Source organism: Triturus cristatus, chromosome 9 (assembly GCF_964204655.1).
Source record: "Triturus cristatus chromosome 9, aTriCri1.1, whole genome shotgun sequence".
Lineage (NCBI taxonomy): Eukaryota > Metazoa > Chordata > Amphibia > Caudata > Salamandridae > Triturus > Triturus cristatus.
In genome coordinates this window covers 376,471,441-376,491,336 of record NC_140592.1, presented here as the reverse complement: position 1 = coordinate 376,491,336, position 19,896 = coordinate 376,471,441, and the positions used below count along the sequence as shown (strand labels likewise).

General features: G+C 45.0%; 1 protein-coding gene across 1 annotated transcript in view; it reads right to left on the bottom strand.

The window, feature by feature from the left end:
* The window catches only part of LOC146797983 (transmembrane protein 87B-like), a 416,123-nt gene that overhangs the window by 238,866 nt on the left and 157,361 nt on the right, over positions 1-19,896 (bottom strand). The window contains exon 8 of the mRNA XM_085625212.1: positions 1,513-1,662. Coding sequence (XP_085481338.1) covers positions 1,513-1,662 — 150 coding nt within the window. The remainder of the gene's footprint in view (positions 1-1,512; positions 1,663-19,896) is intronic.

Here is a 19,896-nt window from a genome sequence, read left to right as displayed (position 1 = left end):
CTTAGGTTTTATTATTCAACGATACGCCTAATACCCATGCTTTAAATGAATCTCCACTTTTCTATTCACTGGAGTGAGCGACAAGGCTGTAGAGTGCAGAAGCACTTTGTAGGAGGGCTAGGGCATTTCATGATATGCTAATTTTGTATCATGGGTGTCATTAGAAGTAGACACCAGCATTGACAAAGCAGAGACCCTGAAGCACTGGACACCCACACAGATGCTGCTGGGAACTTTTGTCCATGATCCAGAAAGTTGTCTGACTTCACACTATAGGAAGCACAAAGAAGCTAGGCCCCCTGTGTACTTGTTTTCTACTTCTACATTCCTCTACTCAGATTTTACCAGGAGAAATTGGTAAAATGCCTCTCTTGAAAGTCACTGAAAGTGCTCTCAATGATTTATGGACTCTGTAATCTCAGTTCAATTCCACAGCATTCTTTAAAACTAGCACATACTACTAACCCACAATGAATCAGACATCCTATTTAATTCATGGTTAATGTCGTGTGCTGTGAATTTCCAATGAAGAACCGATATTCATACAGGGCAGTACACTGTGACACACAGTACTGACCTCACTCTCCAAGTGCTGTGCATTTCCAGACTGACGAAAGATACATGAGACACTTTGGCTGTGCATTCACAAAGATATAACAAGTTTCTCTTTAAAGTCAATTTACATATGTTAATGCAACCCATTGTGAAACAACTCCAGATATACAGACTGGATTCAGAACAACTATAAGGCCATTCTGCAGCTTTGTGAACACTGGCAATTCAAGAGATGTATTGGTCTGACTCGGACATACACACATTTGAGAGAGTATCACATAAGGCACACATTGCCATTCCACCTTGTATCGTATCTGGGAAAACGAGATCCAGTTACAAGCGGGAAGCACAAGACCATGCTACCATAGACTAAGACAGATTTTCTCTGGAAAAAGATGACTACAACATAAATCTACTAACCTTTAAGTACTAGTACGTTGCAAATGAAGGGTAAATCACAACAGCCTCTAATCCCAACAGACTCCTAATGGAGGTGCTAAAAAATAAATCTTCATTCTATAAATCTGACTCTATGACATGAACACATGTAAATGCAAAACGAACTAGGAGGTGATAAGAGTGTGACACTCATTTGGCCATTACGTACTACACCCAACACTTACCACAGGTACCAGGCTACAAACACACAACTATCAACCATGCACTCAAGCTTTGGCATGCAACAACTAAACAATCTCTAGTCTTAGTTCAGCATTTGGCTGCCACACTGGTGGTAGGAAAGTACTATAAAAAGCACAATACTATATAGAATCAAATTCCATATTCCCATGCTGTCCTAGTTAAAATCTCATAAAGTTGGGTCGAGTGCACATATTTTTGGGACAAAGAATCAACAATGAAACTTCACATGAGCTTGCAAGGAAAACTGGAGGCAACAATAGCAAATAAATCAATTACAAAACGCGATTACTTGTATTCATACTGTACTTCACAAACCTCTTCAGGAGACCGAGCTTCTGGATTTTTGGGAATCACTTTTGTCACTAGCTCCTTTGAATGCTCTGACGTTTTCACTGCTTTTGAATCCTTGTGTGCTTCATCCGGTGATTCTTTACCGTTGATTTTCTCTGCACTTCTCTTTTTTCTCTGCACAGAAAATGTACAAAATATGTAAATGCCCTCAGGCTGGAAAGCGATGAGTACAGGGAAAAGCAGTGCTTCTATGATAACAAAGGATAATGCAGAGAGGAAGTGAAAAGAGGAGCTATTTGAGAAGGAGGGAAGAAATGGGAAGAGAGCGAGCGATGAGAAAAGTGCACGAGAAGGATGAATGTTGAGGAAAGGCAAGGGATAATGTAAGAGCAAAAAATGACGAGGAAGAAAGGAAGGGCCAAGGTATTCGAGATGAAAAAAAATCTGCTTTGAAATAAAAGATGCTTTGGAGATAGGTGACGGTTCTATAGATTCTAGTTAGAAAGCAGAGTGGGTGAGAGGGAAGTTGAGAAGGGTGAATAGGGAGGTCAGGTAGCTGGAGCTTCTAGGAAGAGTGAGAGGAGTAGTAGTTCGGCAAGTAAAACTATGAAATGTCAGCTAAAGAGCTGGTTTATATATAACAATTAGAGTGAGGTAGGCAGCAGCCCAGAAACAGGTGGCGGGGAGTGTGGCAAGAGAAAGTGAATGAGGCAAGAGAGAGGGTATCACGCAAGAGAGAGGGGATGAAGCAAGACAGAGGGCCAAGAGATGCTCGGTGTACGAGGACGTATAAGAGATGTGAGGTACCGAGGTGTGAAAGAAAAGTGGTGACAGAAGAGCTGTAGAGAGGTGATAGGCACAGAGGAAGAAAGAAGGGATGTAGGACAAGGTGAACCAGAAAGAGTCGACGTAGAAAGAAGTGAGGCAGAGAGCAATGTAGAGACAATGAATATTGAGAGGTAAAAGTTGAAGCAGAAAGCAGGCAGTTAAGCCAGGAACGCTATGGAGGTAGAAAGTGGCTAAAGCATGGGAAAGGGGTAGAGGCAAACAGCTGAGGTAGACAGACGGATCATAAACAGGTGTGAGGGACAATGGCCTGTAGAAGTAGTGAGGAGTACAGCGCTAGAAGGGAAAGGCTGAAAAACCAGCAAGGTGGAAGGGAGAGGTACTGAGGTGAAGCAGTGCACTACACAACTTATAGTAACATGAGGTAGCAAGAGGGCTTCAGTTAGAGAGTTAAAGAGTGAGGTAGAGAAAGAGTATGCATAGTAGAAAGCTAAGAGGAGAGGGAGAGGGAGTTCTTTCCTGCTTCTCCATCACACCCAGTAAAAACAAAAGATATGTGGTAAGAACAGCCAGTAATTAGGAGGTGGCCTTGAAAAATACAGTACAAAGTCATCTGTATGCAGCATGGGCCCACACCCCACTGAGGAGATTCGGTGTCCTATCCTCACCACATAGGGCGAAAAGCGTTACAACAAACAACTCTTGACTGGGGGAGAATGTCTGCATTGTCAGCATTCCGTCCATCATTTGTTTGTTGTAACGCTTTTCGCCCTAAGTGGGATGGGTATTCCCAGACGTGGGACCCGTGCTCACTACGCCACTGGAGTCAAGCTATCCTGGCTGATGACGGCTGATAGCCAGAAACCGGTCCTAGGATGCTTGATTCCGGTCCATGGAAGACATGGCTTGGCAGTTCGGGCTGGACTGTTCCCATGAGGCACAGGGTCAAGACTGATTTGCATATGGCCATGTCTGAACTGGGGTGGCGTAGTGGGCAAAAGAACGATGGATTTAACCCAGATCTCTTGACTGGGGGAGAATGTCTGCATTGTCAGCATTCCGTCCATCATTTGTTTGTTGTAACGCTATCCTCACCACAGACACTTTCGTTATCAGAAAATACACATTAGCATCAAACGTTTCACATGGGAGCTGGTCACACACATTTCATTATGTGATTTCCAGTATATTCTTAGAAAATAGAATATCGGCATTCATGTGAGGTAATCTAAAACACACAGAGAAATACATCTCTCCAACCTTAAGCAAAGCCTATGACTAGAGTATGTTTTCTTTCTTTCTCTTTTTTTTTAAATGAAGCCCACATATTTAAAAAACACGACACAATCAAGATGGGTTTAAAATACATTGGCTACATTGCTGCATCTCTTTAAAGTGAAGCTAAAAAGAAACTGTTCCCATCAACATACCACCATATATATAGGAAACACTGTTCCGTCACACTTAGGCAGCTAACAAACTCTGCCACACATCACAGTGACTGTTGATTCCTCCGTTTATAGTGATGATTAAGTTAAGGATTAGAAATACAATAAATTCCTTCTTTGATTAGGATGGTATACCGGGGAGGAGAGCGGGTAGTTTTTTTGAATAATTGGGAAGCTACTCATGAAGACTAAATAATGGTACAGGTAAGTAACCTCTTCTTCATGGAATCTTCATTAATATTCATCAACATTAAAACAGAATAGCAGTCTCATCGCTTACTAAGAGGTGGGTGAGCCATCAACACTAACAGGAAAATTAATTCATTAGGTTGAAATCAATACCAGTATCCTGTATTTACAGATGTTAGCTGGGCTATTTCCGGCCAGCTTTAGAGGAGAGACTGAAGAGCAAGATACATGACAAGCTCTCACTCTGTCATTTTGCATCTTTTACCTGTAGGAACACTAGCAAAAAGTACTTTTATAATAAATCTTGAGAGCAGGAATGATTGCCTTAAAAAGACAAGAACCGGGCAAAGCTCACAGCATTGAAAAAATCCTTTCAGGCTTTTGTTCTCACACCCGACCAATTTGAGAAACCCCTTTGTTTGCTCTTAAAATATTCTATCATATCTGACCAGAAACCTTAAAATTATTTGCTTGCTGCTAATTAGTTCCCAATTTCCATATACACCCCAACTTTCCTCCTGAAAATGATCAGACCAAAACTTCAATCAATTCATATCAGAGTCTACATGGCAGGATATTTCCTAATCATCAAAACAACTAGATAGTTTACGGTTCCGGTACCCAAATCGAGGAATCAAATGCAACATAAATTTGCCCTACTGGGACCTGTATTGACCAAAAGACGAATTGTTATCCATTGGACTCACCCTGTACCCCCTAGGCTGACTACATAGAGAACAGAAATGCATGAATGGTGTGTAGCAGAGGAGTGGCTTCTGCGCTTAGTCCGCACTGATAAAAATGCTGAATGGGATTTGGAGACTGGGGGGGGGGGGGGGTAATTCTGGAGAAGTTATTATTAACTGGGCAACAGGGTGGGGACACGGAGGCCCCCTCCAAGTCGGAGAGATCCAAGATACGGACACGGACAATATTGGATGCCTTGTCCGATTGACCATTGCCAGTTGGGAGGCACGGTCTGGTGTGTATGTTTTGGAAGTGGCTAGATAACCCTTGTAAATTGTCGTGGGTGGGCTGGATCATTGAAAGATCACCTCACCCCCCACAAACAAATCCCCCCCCCCCCAGGGTGGGGCGATGGTTTCACGTGAAAACATTGCTATAGTGGTTAAAACCCCGATGAATCTGTGTTACCGGATGGCCACACACCGGATCAATTGCCTCATGACATGGCTTCGTCAGCATGTCCATCTAAGGGAAGAATGGGATGGAGTCAATATATATTGAGCCTGTCTCTATGTCCTAGTGATATGTGTAATATATTACCTCTTACTAATTGCAGCCTACATTTTTTCTTTTTGGTTACTTGTTTTGTGTATTAATGACAACTGCTTACTTCATCAAGGTTGTACAGCGCTCCCTGAATTCTCAAATGTACCCCATGATGTCATTTGTGGCCCAAACCCCGGATTGTCCCAGGGGCATTATTGAATCAGGGAGGGGGGGTTAACTGCATGAACTGGACTCGTTTTGACATCATTTGTACATGGCGTATCTACGTGAGAATTCAATGTATGCTGATGGCTGTATGATTCTGAAACAAAAACAAGTTGAAGAAAAAAAAACTACTAGTGTGCTGATGTACTCGTCTTAGGCAGCCTGCCACCACAGATGCCATTCTGACGCCAGGGGTTAGAGCCTTTGTTCGCAGGAGGTCAGGAGCGAAAGCCTGCTCGGGCAGAGGGTGTTATACCCCCCCCCCCCCCCCCCCACCCACCCCCACACACACACACACAGGATGACCTGCGAATTAGCATTCTAAGATCTGTAGCTTCAAAGAGCCCACCGTATTTCATATGCAAATCTGGCTCATTACTTGCACTTATACCATAACGGAAATCAGCCTGCAATGGTGAACTAACCTATAATGTTGTTCGCCAGTTATTAGGTGACTACAGAGGTCCCGCTGCAGTAATATATAAACGTACTATAAAAATCCAAAAACCTGTGGAAGAAAATATTTTAAATAAAAGGCTTGTCAGTAGATGGCCATTTCTATACCAAAACAAAGTCTACGCCCTGCCAATGCCTGCTTAAAACAACAAGGAAACATTCAGAACCTTAATTTACATATTTATACAAGGCTTCATAAAGACTAAGGTTTCTCAAAAATGACCGATGCGCATCTTCCTTGAAGATGTAAACGTAAGATAAGGTAGGTCACATATGCACTTATGCCACTTTCATGGCTAAGTCAATAACTTGGTGTAGCCCAGAGGAGGGAAGATGATCTTGCAGTTGAGAGGGGTCACGTGAACTCTTTCATGCCACCAGAAACAGATCCCAGAAACAACTAAGCTAATAACTTTGAGAAATTGCATTTTAAAACCTAAGTTACTATCCTCCTTCATATGAGAAATGGGATTGTTTCTGGCTCTTGAACATAATTCGGCAGTGAAGAAAAATATTTTGTATACTATTCTTTGTGGAACCTCATATTTATCCCTCCTTTTACTGCTCATTATATATTTCTGTTAGATCTTGGTGCTTAAAGACAAAACATTTTCATTATTAGAAGCTGGCCTTTTATGTGGTAGTGCCAATGTAATGGCACACCATGCAAAAAGTACAGACTAGACTAATTGGTTTACAGGGCTTAAATTAATAATTACAAGTGCGCTGTTTGTGGTAGTGTGGTCAAGCGGCTTAGGCTTATCATTGGGTATTGTTAAGCATTTGTAGTAAACACAGAGAAAATAAACGAGACACACTCAAAAAGAAAATCAGAGATCAATTTAGAAAAATACACAGATTTTTATATATTTTTAGGCACCAAACTCATCGGAATCACATAAGTACTTTCAGAGATATAGATTTTTGTAGAAATAGAAAATTCAAATGAATAACGGTTTTGAGGTATGAGCCTCAAACACAGTAATGTTATCCTATGGGAGAAACATACACTGCATAGATATACTTGCAAACGTTTTTGGAGAGTGCATTCTAGGACTAATGGTGCTTTGGTACCAAGATCCAAGAAACCACAGGCAGTTCAGTTTAACCTGTCCTGATGAGTCTGGATGCAGAGGTACTGGTTGTGTAGGTAGCCTCGAACGCTACATCTTAAAGTCTATGGAAGAAGTAGCAGCAAAAGAAATGATTCAAGTTGGGACTTGGGGAGAACTCCGGCAGTACCCAGAGGGGGGTTCGGCTCTTGAGGGTCTCTGGAGCACAGGAACACACAGTCTGTTTACGTGAACCCGGGCTGGGGGGCTCAGGTGCAGAGGTGTTTCTCCAGCAGATCTCTATAGTCAGAGGCTCTCACTTGGCTTTGATGACGTAGAGAGGGAAAGAAAACAGGGCTGCAAGGCCACTCTCAATGATGGCCTCGTGGATAATGAAGTCCCTCATTGGCAGGTCGGTGTTAGCGTCGGTGGTGTCGTGACTGGACACGCAACAAGCCTTGGTAAATGCAAGGGTTCCAGTACCCAGGGCATTGGTGCCGAGAGGTTCCTGGGGGAGTCAGTGTCTCGAGATTTGGTGAAAGCGACTGGGCTGACCACCTAGACTCGCGACAACCTCCTCCTGGCGAGTTGCTCCCTCGGTGGGCCCGATGGCCAGGAAAACGAAGTACAGGGTCAATGCGGTCAGTGTCTGCAGATGCAGGGGTGCTGACTCCTTCCACCCAGGGGAGATGCTGCTTGGTTGCTGAAGGTGAGAACAGTCCTGCAAGGATTTGGACGAGTTAGTTTTTTAGGTCTCGCCTGATCCAGCGCATGCGCTGGTCTGGCGGAAACATTTTGTATACGGGCTTTTCAAAGTGCTGCCGTGGCCTAAAGCTTCAGTGCACGTGAACGTGCACGCGCGCAGCGCCATGTGTCTTTCCTCCGCAGCACGCGATCACTTTCACTTTGGCGTCCCCCTCACTTTCGCTTTCTCCCTTCATTCTTCCTTGCCGTTCTCTTCCCCCCCAGCTGTCTTTCTCCTCGTGCCTCTCCCTTAACACCGTTCTATCTACTTCTGCCCCCGGCTTCTTTGCTATGCTCTATCTCATTCTCTGCTTCTTTTCTCGTTAGCCTTCTTTCTTCTCCCTCACAACGCTTTTCTTCTACACTCATCCACCCCCCTACACAAGCACCATGTCTGCCCACCAACGGCGCCCAGCGCCTGCCTCCCTTCCCTCCTTGTCGGTATTCATCGAAGGCGCTCACGGGCCTCTCTTGTTCCGCCTCGCAAATTTCAACTACGGCACCAAGGGTTACAACGCATATGGGCCCAAGGAGCAGAAGCTGGCGCAGGAAGGGTCGGGGAGACTATGCCTTACATCGACTAGTCGCCCACCATGTCGACGCAACTCAGCGCCCGCAGCCTGGACAGCGACTACGGGGGGAGTGTCGCTCACCCTATCAGAGGTCCTGCTACCTGGGGTAAGTGTGCATCTTCTTAAAACCTGGTAAAGTAACCCCACTTCCATAATAGGAAATACATGTACATGTTTGTTCATGCTTGTGCTAAATATATATTGTATCTGAGTCATTTGGATTTTAAAACTATCTACTTGGATGAACCCCTTGGTTTCCAAAAGCACAGAGAATCGAATTCATACATTCTATTTTTGAAAATTTCTAGCTCTGCCTAGCAACCGCGGAATAACCCAGAGTGTACTGTTTTTCCCATGAGATGAAAAAAAAGCCTTAATTTTCCCTCCAACAGTTATGCCCCCATCGCAAATTGAATACATTGCTATCCTTCTTGACAATTGCATAGTCGCAACTGTGTCAAAAGCATTGTTTTATCATCAAGTTGCCACTATTTTCCCCACATGGCCTGCAGTCGCTAGGATGGCAAAGAATATTTATTTGCAGTGGCAACAGAATTGGTAGAAAATCCTGCACATTTTCAACTTGTTTGAGATCGGGCGTGGAAGTGACCGTGTGCTTCTTAGTTAGTAGGTTGTTTTTTTCACGCAGTATTGAACTCGTCCCAATCACAAATTGGTTTTAATCCTAGTTCTGAGCTAGCCTGATCTGTCTGTAGACACTGACGGTGTTCTTGCGATTCGTAAAAGAAATGTGTAGGATCTACATAAGAGAGGTGTTTCTGGACCAGTAAAAGTTTTGTGGGGCTGTTTGAGTGGGTTTTATGTCTCAGTAAATTGCAGATTTAGGCAGTACTCGAGCTATTTTCTACCAGTTGATGGAGCAGGGCCTTAAGTCAGATGGGGTTCTTGGTCTACACATTGCGTTCGAGTGAACAGCTGCTGGAAGAGGCTTGGCTTGCTGTGCAGTCCAGTCTGTTAGTCAGCAGTGAGAAGAGAGCGTGGGCCGCTAGACTCGCGTAGTAGCCCTTTACAAAGACTTTGCTGCATTGATGGCTCAATTTTGTAACAGAAAATGTCAGTGTGCAGTGCAGATTTTACATTGATTATTGCATTACAGACAATGGTCATCTTTACTTAACTGAACTGTATTTTTGTCTCACCCTGTTTTTTTTGGGGGGGGATTAATCAAGCAAAGGACAAAGTAAAATTGGATGTTACTTTTGCCGCGTTACTTCTTCACTCTATTTCAACCCCCCACTCTCTTTTTGTCTCTCTCCTTCTCTCTCTCTCTCCCCTCTCTAATTCTCTCTCTTCTTCACTAACTCTCCTGTCTCTCTCTTTTTTAGCCCATCATTCTCTCTCTCACCCCTTTCTCTTTCAAACCCCTTCATTCACTCTCTCTCCCCTTCTTTCTCTCTCTCTATCCCCTTTATTCTCTCTCCTCTCGCTTTCTCTTCTCTCTTACTCACTCTCGCACTTGAGCTCCACTTGCCATTCCCTCTTCCATTCTCTCTCTCGCTCGTATTTGCTCCTCCACTTTCATCCTCTTTAGACTGCAGGTTGTAAACATTTACACACCAGACACAAGGAGTCTCTCAAGCGGTCTTATTACAGCGCTGTATAGTTATAATCATTAAATAACAGTTTTTTGTTGTTGCTCAAGGCAGTAATCTATTTAGCAAACTTTTTTTAAAAGCTATCTATTCTCACACATTCTATGTTACATGAGTGTATTTTAAAACGACAGCATTTGTTATCCCCTCGTGCACTGCTGTCTCCTGAAACAAGCAGCTAATACAGGACAAGGCGACATAAGCACCCTTCATTCTATGTATACCCTTTCTCTCTCTCTTTTTCTCCCCTTTAGTCACTTTCTCTCCCTTTCTTTATCTCTCTCTACTCTTTATTCTCTATCCTCTCACTCTCTCTTCTCTTTCAATCACTTTCTCACTTGACATTCATCTGCCATTCCTTATTACATTGTTTCTCTTTCGTTTTTGATCCTCCATTTTGCTCCTATTTGGCCTGCAGAATGTAAAAAACTACACAGGAAACAAGGAGACTCTCCAGCGGTCTCATTACAGTACTGTGCAGTTATAATATATCACTCTGAGTTTAACCACAGCATCACTCAACACCACAATTACATCACTCAAGACCACCACATCATCACTCAAGACCACCAGAGCATCACTCGGCGCAACAACAATAGCACTCAGCACCACAACAGCATCACACTGCGCCACAGCAGCAACACTCAGCGCACCCGCAGCAACACTCAGCGCACCTGCAGCAACACTCAGCGCCACCGCAGCAACACTCAGCGCCACCGCAGCAACACTCAGCGCCACCGCAGCAACACTCAGCGCCACCGCAGCAACACTCAGCGCCACCGCAGCAACACTCAGCGCCACCGCAGCAACACTCAGCGCCACCGCAGCAACACTCAGCGCCACCGCAGCAACACTCAGCGCCACCGCAGCAACACTCAGCGCCACCGCAGCAACACTCAGCGCCACCGCAGCAACACTCGGCAATACCGCAGCATCACTCGGCAATACCACAGCATCACTCGGCAACACCACAGCATCACTCGGCAACACCACAGCATCACTCGGCAACACCACAGCATAACTCGGCAAAACCACAGCATCACTCGGCAACACCACAGCATCACTCGGCAACACCACAGCATCACTCGGCAACACCACAGCATCACTCGGCAACACCACAGCATCACTCAGGGTCACAACAATATCACTCAGTGTCACCACAGCATCACTCAGTGTCACCACAGCATCACTCAGTGTCACCACAGCATCACTCAGTGCCACCACAGCATCACTCAGTGCCACCACAGCATCACTCAGTGTCACCACAGCATCACTCAGTGCCACCACAGCATCACTCAGTGCCACCACAGCATCACTCAGTGCCACCACAGCATCACTCAGTGCCACCACAGCATCACTCAGTGCCACCACAGCATCACTCAGTGCCACCACAGCATCACTCAGGGTCACAACAGCATCACTCAGTGCCACCACAGCATCACTCAGTGCCACCACAGCATCACTCAGTGCCACCACAGCATCACTCAGTGCCACCACAGCATCACTCAGTGCCACCACAGCATCACTCAGTGCCACCACAGCATCACTCAGTGCCACCACAGCATCACTCAGTGCCACCACAGCATCACTCAGTGCCACCACAGCATCACTCAGTGCCACCACAGCATCACTCAGCGCCACCACAGCATCACTCAGCGCCACCACAGCATCACTCAGCGCCACCACAGCATCACTCAGCGCCACCACAGCATCACTCAGCGCCACCACAGCATCACTCAGCGCCACCACAGCATCACTCAGCGCCACCACAGCATCACTCAGCGCCACCACAGCATCACTCAGCACCACATCATCACTCAACACCACATCAGTATCACTCAACATCGCATTTGCAATAGTACACAACCACATCATCACTCAGCAAAACCTAAGTATCAATCAGCATCACCTCAGCATCATCTCAGCACCAGTCACCACCACCACCACCACCACTACCACTACCACCTCAACATCACTCAACACCACCAAAGCCTGCTCTCGGAATCTGGCATCTGTTGATTCTCCCCTATCGTCTTGTTGTAGGGATTCTGCGTATGCACAGAACTATGCGCAGGAAACCAGAACCTTAGAGAATTGTGGTGTACCAGAAACTCCCCTCAGAACTAAGAACCCCTTATCCGACTAGCTTAGTGTCACATTCGTTATCCGAGATTTAGCTCGGCAACCCAGAACATGCGACTTAGTTATTCTCAGGAATGGTGGGAACCCGAAATACCCGTTTGCACTTATATATCAGTCCACAACAAAATAACTAAGACACAGTAAAGTTTAAAGAATTTATTCATAAACCTCGAGTCCTGTTATACAGTACTTTGGCTAACATAAGCGGACAAATGGTTAAGATCATTACCATTAGCATTGTTACAATACCATAGAAAATGAAAGGAGCGATCATATTAATAATGACAGTGGAAAATAACCACCCTCCTTTCTCTAGCAACTAATAAAATATTATTAGACTATTAGAAGGTCTCATAGGCTTGCATAGGGGACCCCATACCGTATAGATCAGCTTAGGTGTATCACAACACAGGATCAGCTCAGTGTTCTCTGCTTCAGCTCTTCTATCGAATGCCCTAACAAAATGCTGCGCTGTAATATTAAAGCCTACGACTTTCTGGTATTTGCAGCTGCGTGCATGTTATGACTAAACAGTGGTACGATCACCCTGAACACAATCAGCCGGCACCGTCTAGTGTCCTAGAACAGTTCTTTACTCGATGTACAGACCAAGGGCACTAGCAACTGTTAAGGATGTATAAATAACATTCACTTGAGACAAGAGCGAGTCTGCATTTCTCAAATGAATAACATGTAACAACAGTGTCGGGTGCAAAGGCAGCAAAAGCAACAAGATGGCTGTCTAACAGCTAACGTGATTGAGCTAACTTAGCACTGTAAATAGGGAGTGGCCTAAAACCACGTGACATCCCCCTTTGATCGAACCACGGTATAACCAGGGGCGAATATTTTAACAGAACGCAGAGTTCAAGATCAACGATGCAGACTAAAGAGCTTGAAATGTGAGTTCAGAAAATGAGAGGGAAAAACAAATTCGAAGAGAAAAATATGTAAAAACACAATCCATCGTCCACAGAGGCCAACGATCGTCTCACAGAAGAGGGAAAAAAATTACTCCACTTGACTCGTCATCAGACATTGTGAGCACAATTGTCAATGTAGGAAAGTATAAGCAGCATATGCAGCCGCAGCTTCCAGTAGAAAATCATTGGAGTCATCCGCAAAATTGTCTGTCATCCAATTCAGCAAAGAAAAAGAACACACGTGTTCCACAGGGAAATGAGTATCAAGTACTCCACGTGGACAAGAAGCAGGCATCTCGATGTAACTTCGTGCCAGGAAGTCAACTGCTGCCTTCTCGATATCCCATAATCCAAGAACTCCATGCACCGCACCCAAGGCCATAAACCCGACTCCAGAACAGTCAAACTCATGAACCACTAAGGGATACATCAGTCGATCAAAATCCAGGTCAGGCGACACCAAGTTTGACAAACACATATCCAGAGCCCATTGGAATGGACATTCGAGACAGTGAAAAACAGGCTGTACACAAGTGAAAAATGGGAACCTGAAGGATAATCCATAAGCGACACTCAAGGTAGCCAGTGGTAAAGTCCCATAGGATTCCCACATCCGGCTACGCAGATGGAACAGGCTGAATCCGTGGTCGAGTAGCGCAAGTCGTGCATCCATAGCGTAGAGCGCAGACCAACAGGAGTATGCCAGCAATTAATGCGAGAATCAGAGGAAACCCTCCGAAAACCCCAGAAAAAATAGAATGAAAAATAGCTGGTATTATACCAAAGATAGACTGGAAAGACGTCACAAGGCCAGAGCCTACAATTTTAAAAAAATGGACCAGACCAGTCGTGGAAGAAGCATTGAAGATAGTAAGTATTAATGTGCCAAAATGCAGGGGGAGGTCAGTATTCAAAAGAGCTTGAACTTCCGTGCGAGTGTTCGCCACCTGAAGGAGAAATGTTTCACGGGACGAAGTCAACGCAACCTCCTTTTGAGACAAAAGAGCCCTTATTCTGCTCATCCTATTGAACTCTGCGTTCAAGGTTGGAATCGTCGGCCAGATGGATATATCCAGTCGGCCTTGCGGGGGTGGGAAAAGCACGTTATTACAGCAAATTACCCTTCGTGAAACTGAAACAATATAGGGAATTCCAGCTAACATCCCACAGCAAGCCTCACTATTTAAAAGCAGATAACTACCATTAGCAAGCAGCGCAAATGACGGCGTTATAACTGGCACAGGAATGCCCTTCAATACGCAAGCTAAATTAGGGGCATTCATATTACACGATCCATGTAATTGGATATGTCTACACACTACGGAATGATCAGGAGCAGTCGTACACTCCTCACCCTTCAAATAAACTTCTTTGCCGTTCCTCTCACATCGATATGTAAATGGGAGAGACCAGACTTCATGCAAGAATGCAGAACCAAGTTTTTCATATCTGCCCAAGGCGTAATGTTTCATGCACGAACTAAACCTATACATAGAAATTGGGAGAGTGACCATCCCATGGATGAGCCACACTGCATAATCAGACTCAGCCCCAGAAAAAGGCAAAGGTTCTAACTTTTCTATATGCAGTAGTGAATACGTGGCATCTTTCATGGACATGAATTGCTGCTTTGCTGTCAGATTAAATGGGCGGAATAAAGAAGAAATATTCATGTAATCCCAAGGCACTTTCCCCGCCTTTAACGTCTGCAAAGTCCAAGCAAATTGCATAATCGAACGTAATTGATTTTGACCATGATATAACACAGACACATCTTCCTGGACAATATCTACAACAGATGAAACAATGTTATCCAATGTATATATTCTCGAAGATAAGGTATTAATAATATTATCTATTACTGCCAATACTTTTTCCATATTGGCCTGGTCAATAGCACGGAGCCTGGAAGCAGCCTCAATCTGCGACAACTTCCAAACCTCGTTGTAAACAGCATACACCCATCTTTTAGATCTTCCCAATGCGGGACCTTTAACAAAATCATTCAAATCAATTTTGTCATGCAAACGTGACAAGTGAATTTTAACAGAATCTAATGTGGAATGTTGCAACCATGTCTGGCACAATTTACCTACCGAGTAGGTAGTGACAGTGTGTGAGGACAGAAAACGAGGGTCTACTCTATCCTGTATGTACCCGGGAATCAAACCCAAAAATCTACGTTGACAGGTATCCGAACTTCTCTGCCACACCAACCAACCTTTAAGGTCCAATGCACTAATATTGAAGGTGGAATTGGAAATCAAAGACTGCAACATAGTAAGTGACAGATCTATGTGATTCTCCCAACCAGGATAAGCACTCAGATCCGGGATCGAGGGAGAATTTAATTTTTTAGAAATAGCCAATCCAAAACAGGTTGTCTGAAAAATTGTGGAATTTAAAAATAACATGTGGTTTGGGATGAGGCAGGCACGATGTAAAGCTTCTGTGCCTTGTACTTGCCAAGACTTAGTTCCCCAAACCGATTTGAGATCAATAGCATCTTTCCAAACGTCATATCCTCCAATTGCCAAATCGTCCATGAAGGACTTAGAAAACAACAATTTAGTGTGTGTCAAACGCACCTTTGAAATAGGTTCGTCCCCAAGTTTAAAATAAAAGGATGCATTATTGGATACACTGAAATCCGAAAAATAAGAAAATTTTTCGACCAATGTTTTTGAACTACCAATCATCGGGGCAGGGCAATGTTCCCACTGAGTAAAGTTGACTAAACTACGAAATGTGTTAGCCCTATGAAGAAAATGAGTACCATAATGTTGATAACAAAACTGCTCTGCATAGTTTTCAGTATTCAAATACAAATCCTCAGCATCAAATGCGGCATAATATTTCAAATCAGAAAATAGTGTCTCTATAGTTTTTACATCCCAATCATCAGATCGAATGTTCTGTTTTACCACATCACCCATAGAAACACGATATACAGATGGTACATTAATCACTTCCGTGGGCCCATGAATTTGAAATTTAACTGCATCCCATGCTATTCCATCACGGACAGGCCAGGCGGTGATGTTCACAAAGGTCTGGTCCCTCTTCATGATGTGTGACGATGAATGTGGGGCCAAAGTTCCATTAATTAATCTAATTGTAGAACGTTCATTCAGGTAGTGTCCATTTATAAGCCTAAAAAACACCACCACAAAGCCAATGGACATGAACAAAAAAATGCAAATGAGCACCAGCCAAATGTAAATCCAGGGGGGAACCAAAAATTGTCTCTTGAACCAGGCAAAGAATTTTGAAAATTTGGAAGGGGCAGTGGAAGTCAATGATTCAGTTCCAAAGGAAGAATTAGACTGGATAATTTCAGTTGAATGCAAAAGGGGCAATGGAACATCAGCAGGATATGAATACTCAGCATCATCTGGCAAATCACCATCCGCAGGTGACACAGCAGAATCAGAAAGTACTTGCATTTCAATGGCAACCCCAGGCACGATGTCAGATGGTGGAACCACAACAGAACTGCGCATCATTGAAGGGCAAGAAACTGAAGGTGTCAGACTATGGAGTATCGGCCACCCTGTGTAGCTTGACATTGTCAACTGAAATGTACCTGTTGTCTCTGTGACCAGGAAGTGGAGGCAAAACAACTGTACGTGTACCCTCAACTCCAAGCACCGGCACTGGTGCACGATAAGAGGGGCCAAACTCCTTCTTTTCCACCTTCTCACGAACCAGATCACCAACTCTGGGTAGCCAGCCGACTACCGGAATCTGAAGTCCAGCTTCGGACGTAGAGGATATGTGCTCTTTTGCTAGAGTGTCTCTTGCTCCTTGAAGATTCTGTAAGACAGTACAGTGGTCATCTAAGTCAAAAGGCGCGGCCGCCGCCGCCATGTCGAGACCCTCAAGGTCTGGGACAAACATTCGAACCCCGAAGAGCATCATGTACGGGGTCCTCCCACCCAGAGACCTTCTAGGGAGATTATTAAGTGCACGTTGGACGTCATACAAATGGGCTAGCCAGTTTTTGCCAGTACCTAACACCCTGGCTGTCAATGATTGCTTTAGGTCACGGTTCATTCGTTCCACAACACTATTGCCCTCAGGCCGGTATGGAGACGAAAATTTGACTTGGACCCCCAAACTTCTCATAGCTTCTTTGTAAGCCTTTGAGGCGAACGCAGGGCCCTGATCAGAGTGAAGGGTGCCACATGCAAAACTCCCTATAAAGACACGCAATGCTTTGATAACAGTCCTGGCGTCAGCACTCCTGTGTGGCCACACCCAAAGAAAACGTGTGCACGAATCTACTGCAACCAAGATATACTTGTACGCAGTGTCTGAGGAAAAAGGACCGCAGTGATCTAAATAAACACACGCTAGTGGTTGATTAGATATATGCAGCTGCGTTTGTGGTGGACGCGCCGCCGTAGATGGCTTTATTTGTTGGCAAATACCACAATTGAGGACATAAGTCCGCGTATGTTTGTACAAACCGTACCACCAATAACGCTGTTGCAACAGTGACACAGTTGCGGACACTCCGGCGTGCGCTGACGCAACACCCTCGTGAGCAGCTTGTACCAAAGCAGGCCTGCAGTCCGAATTGGGAATAACTCTATCCCCAACATCACTAATCCTCACTAACGGGACGTTATCAGGACTTAAGTGATAATGGTATCGAGACGGGAAACCCCTAGGGAAGTTTGTCCCAGTCTCTGAAGCAGCAATGGCTGCCAAGATGTCATCATCGATCTTACTTTTGGATCTTGTAACTGCTGCTACTAAGTATGTTGCCACTGCTGTTTTAGCTGCCTCGTCAGCCAAACTGTTACCGACAGCATGGACGCCAACTCGTTGGTGACCAAGAGTGTGAATAACATTCACAAGGGGTCGACTGCCTTTTAGTTCAGCCACCTTAGCCCAAAGCGTTTTATGTTTCACTGTGCTACCTTTTGAATCACGAAATCCATTCGCGATCCAAAACATCAGATTGTCGTTGTAAGATTGAACACAATAGTAAGAATCACTCACTATAAGAGTTGTGACTCTGTAATCAGCAAACTCCAGTGCAAGCACCAGAGCTTTAAGCTCCGCCAATTGTGCGGTACAATCACCCAAAGTCTGCGTATGCACCGCATCCTGTACGAATTCACCATTCACGAAAGTACCAACAACAATTGCGCAAGCCGCTGAATAAGCGTGCCTTGATCCAGTTGCGGGCTGCCCGGACCCATCAGTGTATATGACACAATGGAACTCCTCCAACGGGCGCAATGTAAGTGGAGCCGGATGAACTAATTCATACTCCAAACTCTCCTGAGTCTGTAGCCCTGCGTCAAAGATGTATTCGACGTCAGGCGAGGCTAAGGAGGTCGCCCATTGTATCCACCTTGGATGCAAAGCTTTAGAATTCGGCACACTTGCTTTAGTGACTGCCTCTAGGGCAGGAAATGGTGTCACCACCATCATGCGTTTCCCCTGTGATAGCGCTCGTTCTTTCAGGATTGCCATCTGAACTGCTGTCAAAACTTTCTCGACAGTGGAGAAACGCATTTCAGCCGAAGTATATAAATGAGATTTGTAAGCAATGGGGACTGTGTCACCTTCATTGTATGTTAAGTACGTGAACCCCTCCACACCCGGTACAATTCTTATGACCAGGTTTGTGTGGTTATCACGAGTTTGTAAATATTTCGCAGTAAGAAGGTCAGACTGCAAAGAGTGCAATGCAGCCGAATGTTCTGGCAGCCAGCAAGATTTGGTAAAAGTAGGTTGCACCAAGGCATATAGTGTCTTGATACGCTGGGCATATTCAGGAATGTAGGTACGACCGAAATTCAGAAAGCCCAGCAATGATTGTAGTTGTTTCAGTGTCGCAGGGATACGAAGGCGTGCGCATTTCTCAAGGAACTGCGGAGCCAAGCCGCGGCCCTAATTGTTGAGTTCGTACCCCAAGAATAAAACTGTGTACTCGGCAATGTGGGACTTCTTGAAGTTAAACTTGTAACCAAAGTCCGCAAACATAGTAATTATGTTGTCCACGCGAGCAAGGTGTGGAAGCAACTCGTCGTCTGTTAAGTAGATGTCATCGACGTACGAGTATGCCTCCGGGTCTACCATCTCTAAGAGAGAGACCACACGGGCAGCAAATACCCCAGGACTATTTTTATAGCCCATTGGAAGCCTTTTGAACACTTTTTGTTTACCACCCGAAGTAAAAGCGGTCCACTCATAACTATGAGGGGATATGTTATGGCAATAAAAGCCATTGGACAAGTCGAGTGTGGTTTTGAAGCTCTTTCTCACAAGACTATCGACGAGAGCCGAACTATGGGTATTTTGTACCGCACAATTCCGGCAGTGCGAGTTTAAGTGCCGGTAATCCAAAACTAGGCGGTACGATCCGTCAGGCTTCGTTACAGTGAATAAAGGATTATTCATGGGTGACACACACGTTTCAATTACTCCCTGATATTCCAATTGTTCAAGGATAGACGCGACGTGAGACCTAGCCTCTCGACGCATAGGGTATTGGGGTTGAGGCTGGGGGTCGGACCGCAATGGAATTTCGTGGAGGGTAGAACATCTATCCCACCCCACCTGATTACGATACAACGCAGGTGCTAGCACCCGCGCCCACTCCTCGGCCAACTTCTTAGACTCCTCCTTGGGCACTACGTGTCCAAAAGAAGGAAGAATGACTTCTTCCCCCCTTGGAGCGTTTAGAACGAAAGCCGGGGGCCAATCTTTCTCCGCCAATAGTATATCATAGGTGGCCGTCAGATTATCCCAAAATACCGCGTTAATTTTTCGTTGTATGTCACCCTCAATATTGAGGACTACGTCAAATAAACTCTCAGGGGGGGCTACGCGAGTATCAGCAGTTTCTACTGTTACATAGATTTTAGTTGCTGTCGCCTCCAGAAATGGACGCAGTGCTCCCCGCACTACTGTAACTTCCGCCGCGCTGTCTAGCAGCGTCAGCGCCCATTTCATGTTCAGAAGCTGTGTCCGTACCATCTGAGGCATACTTCGCTGAGATAGCA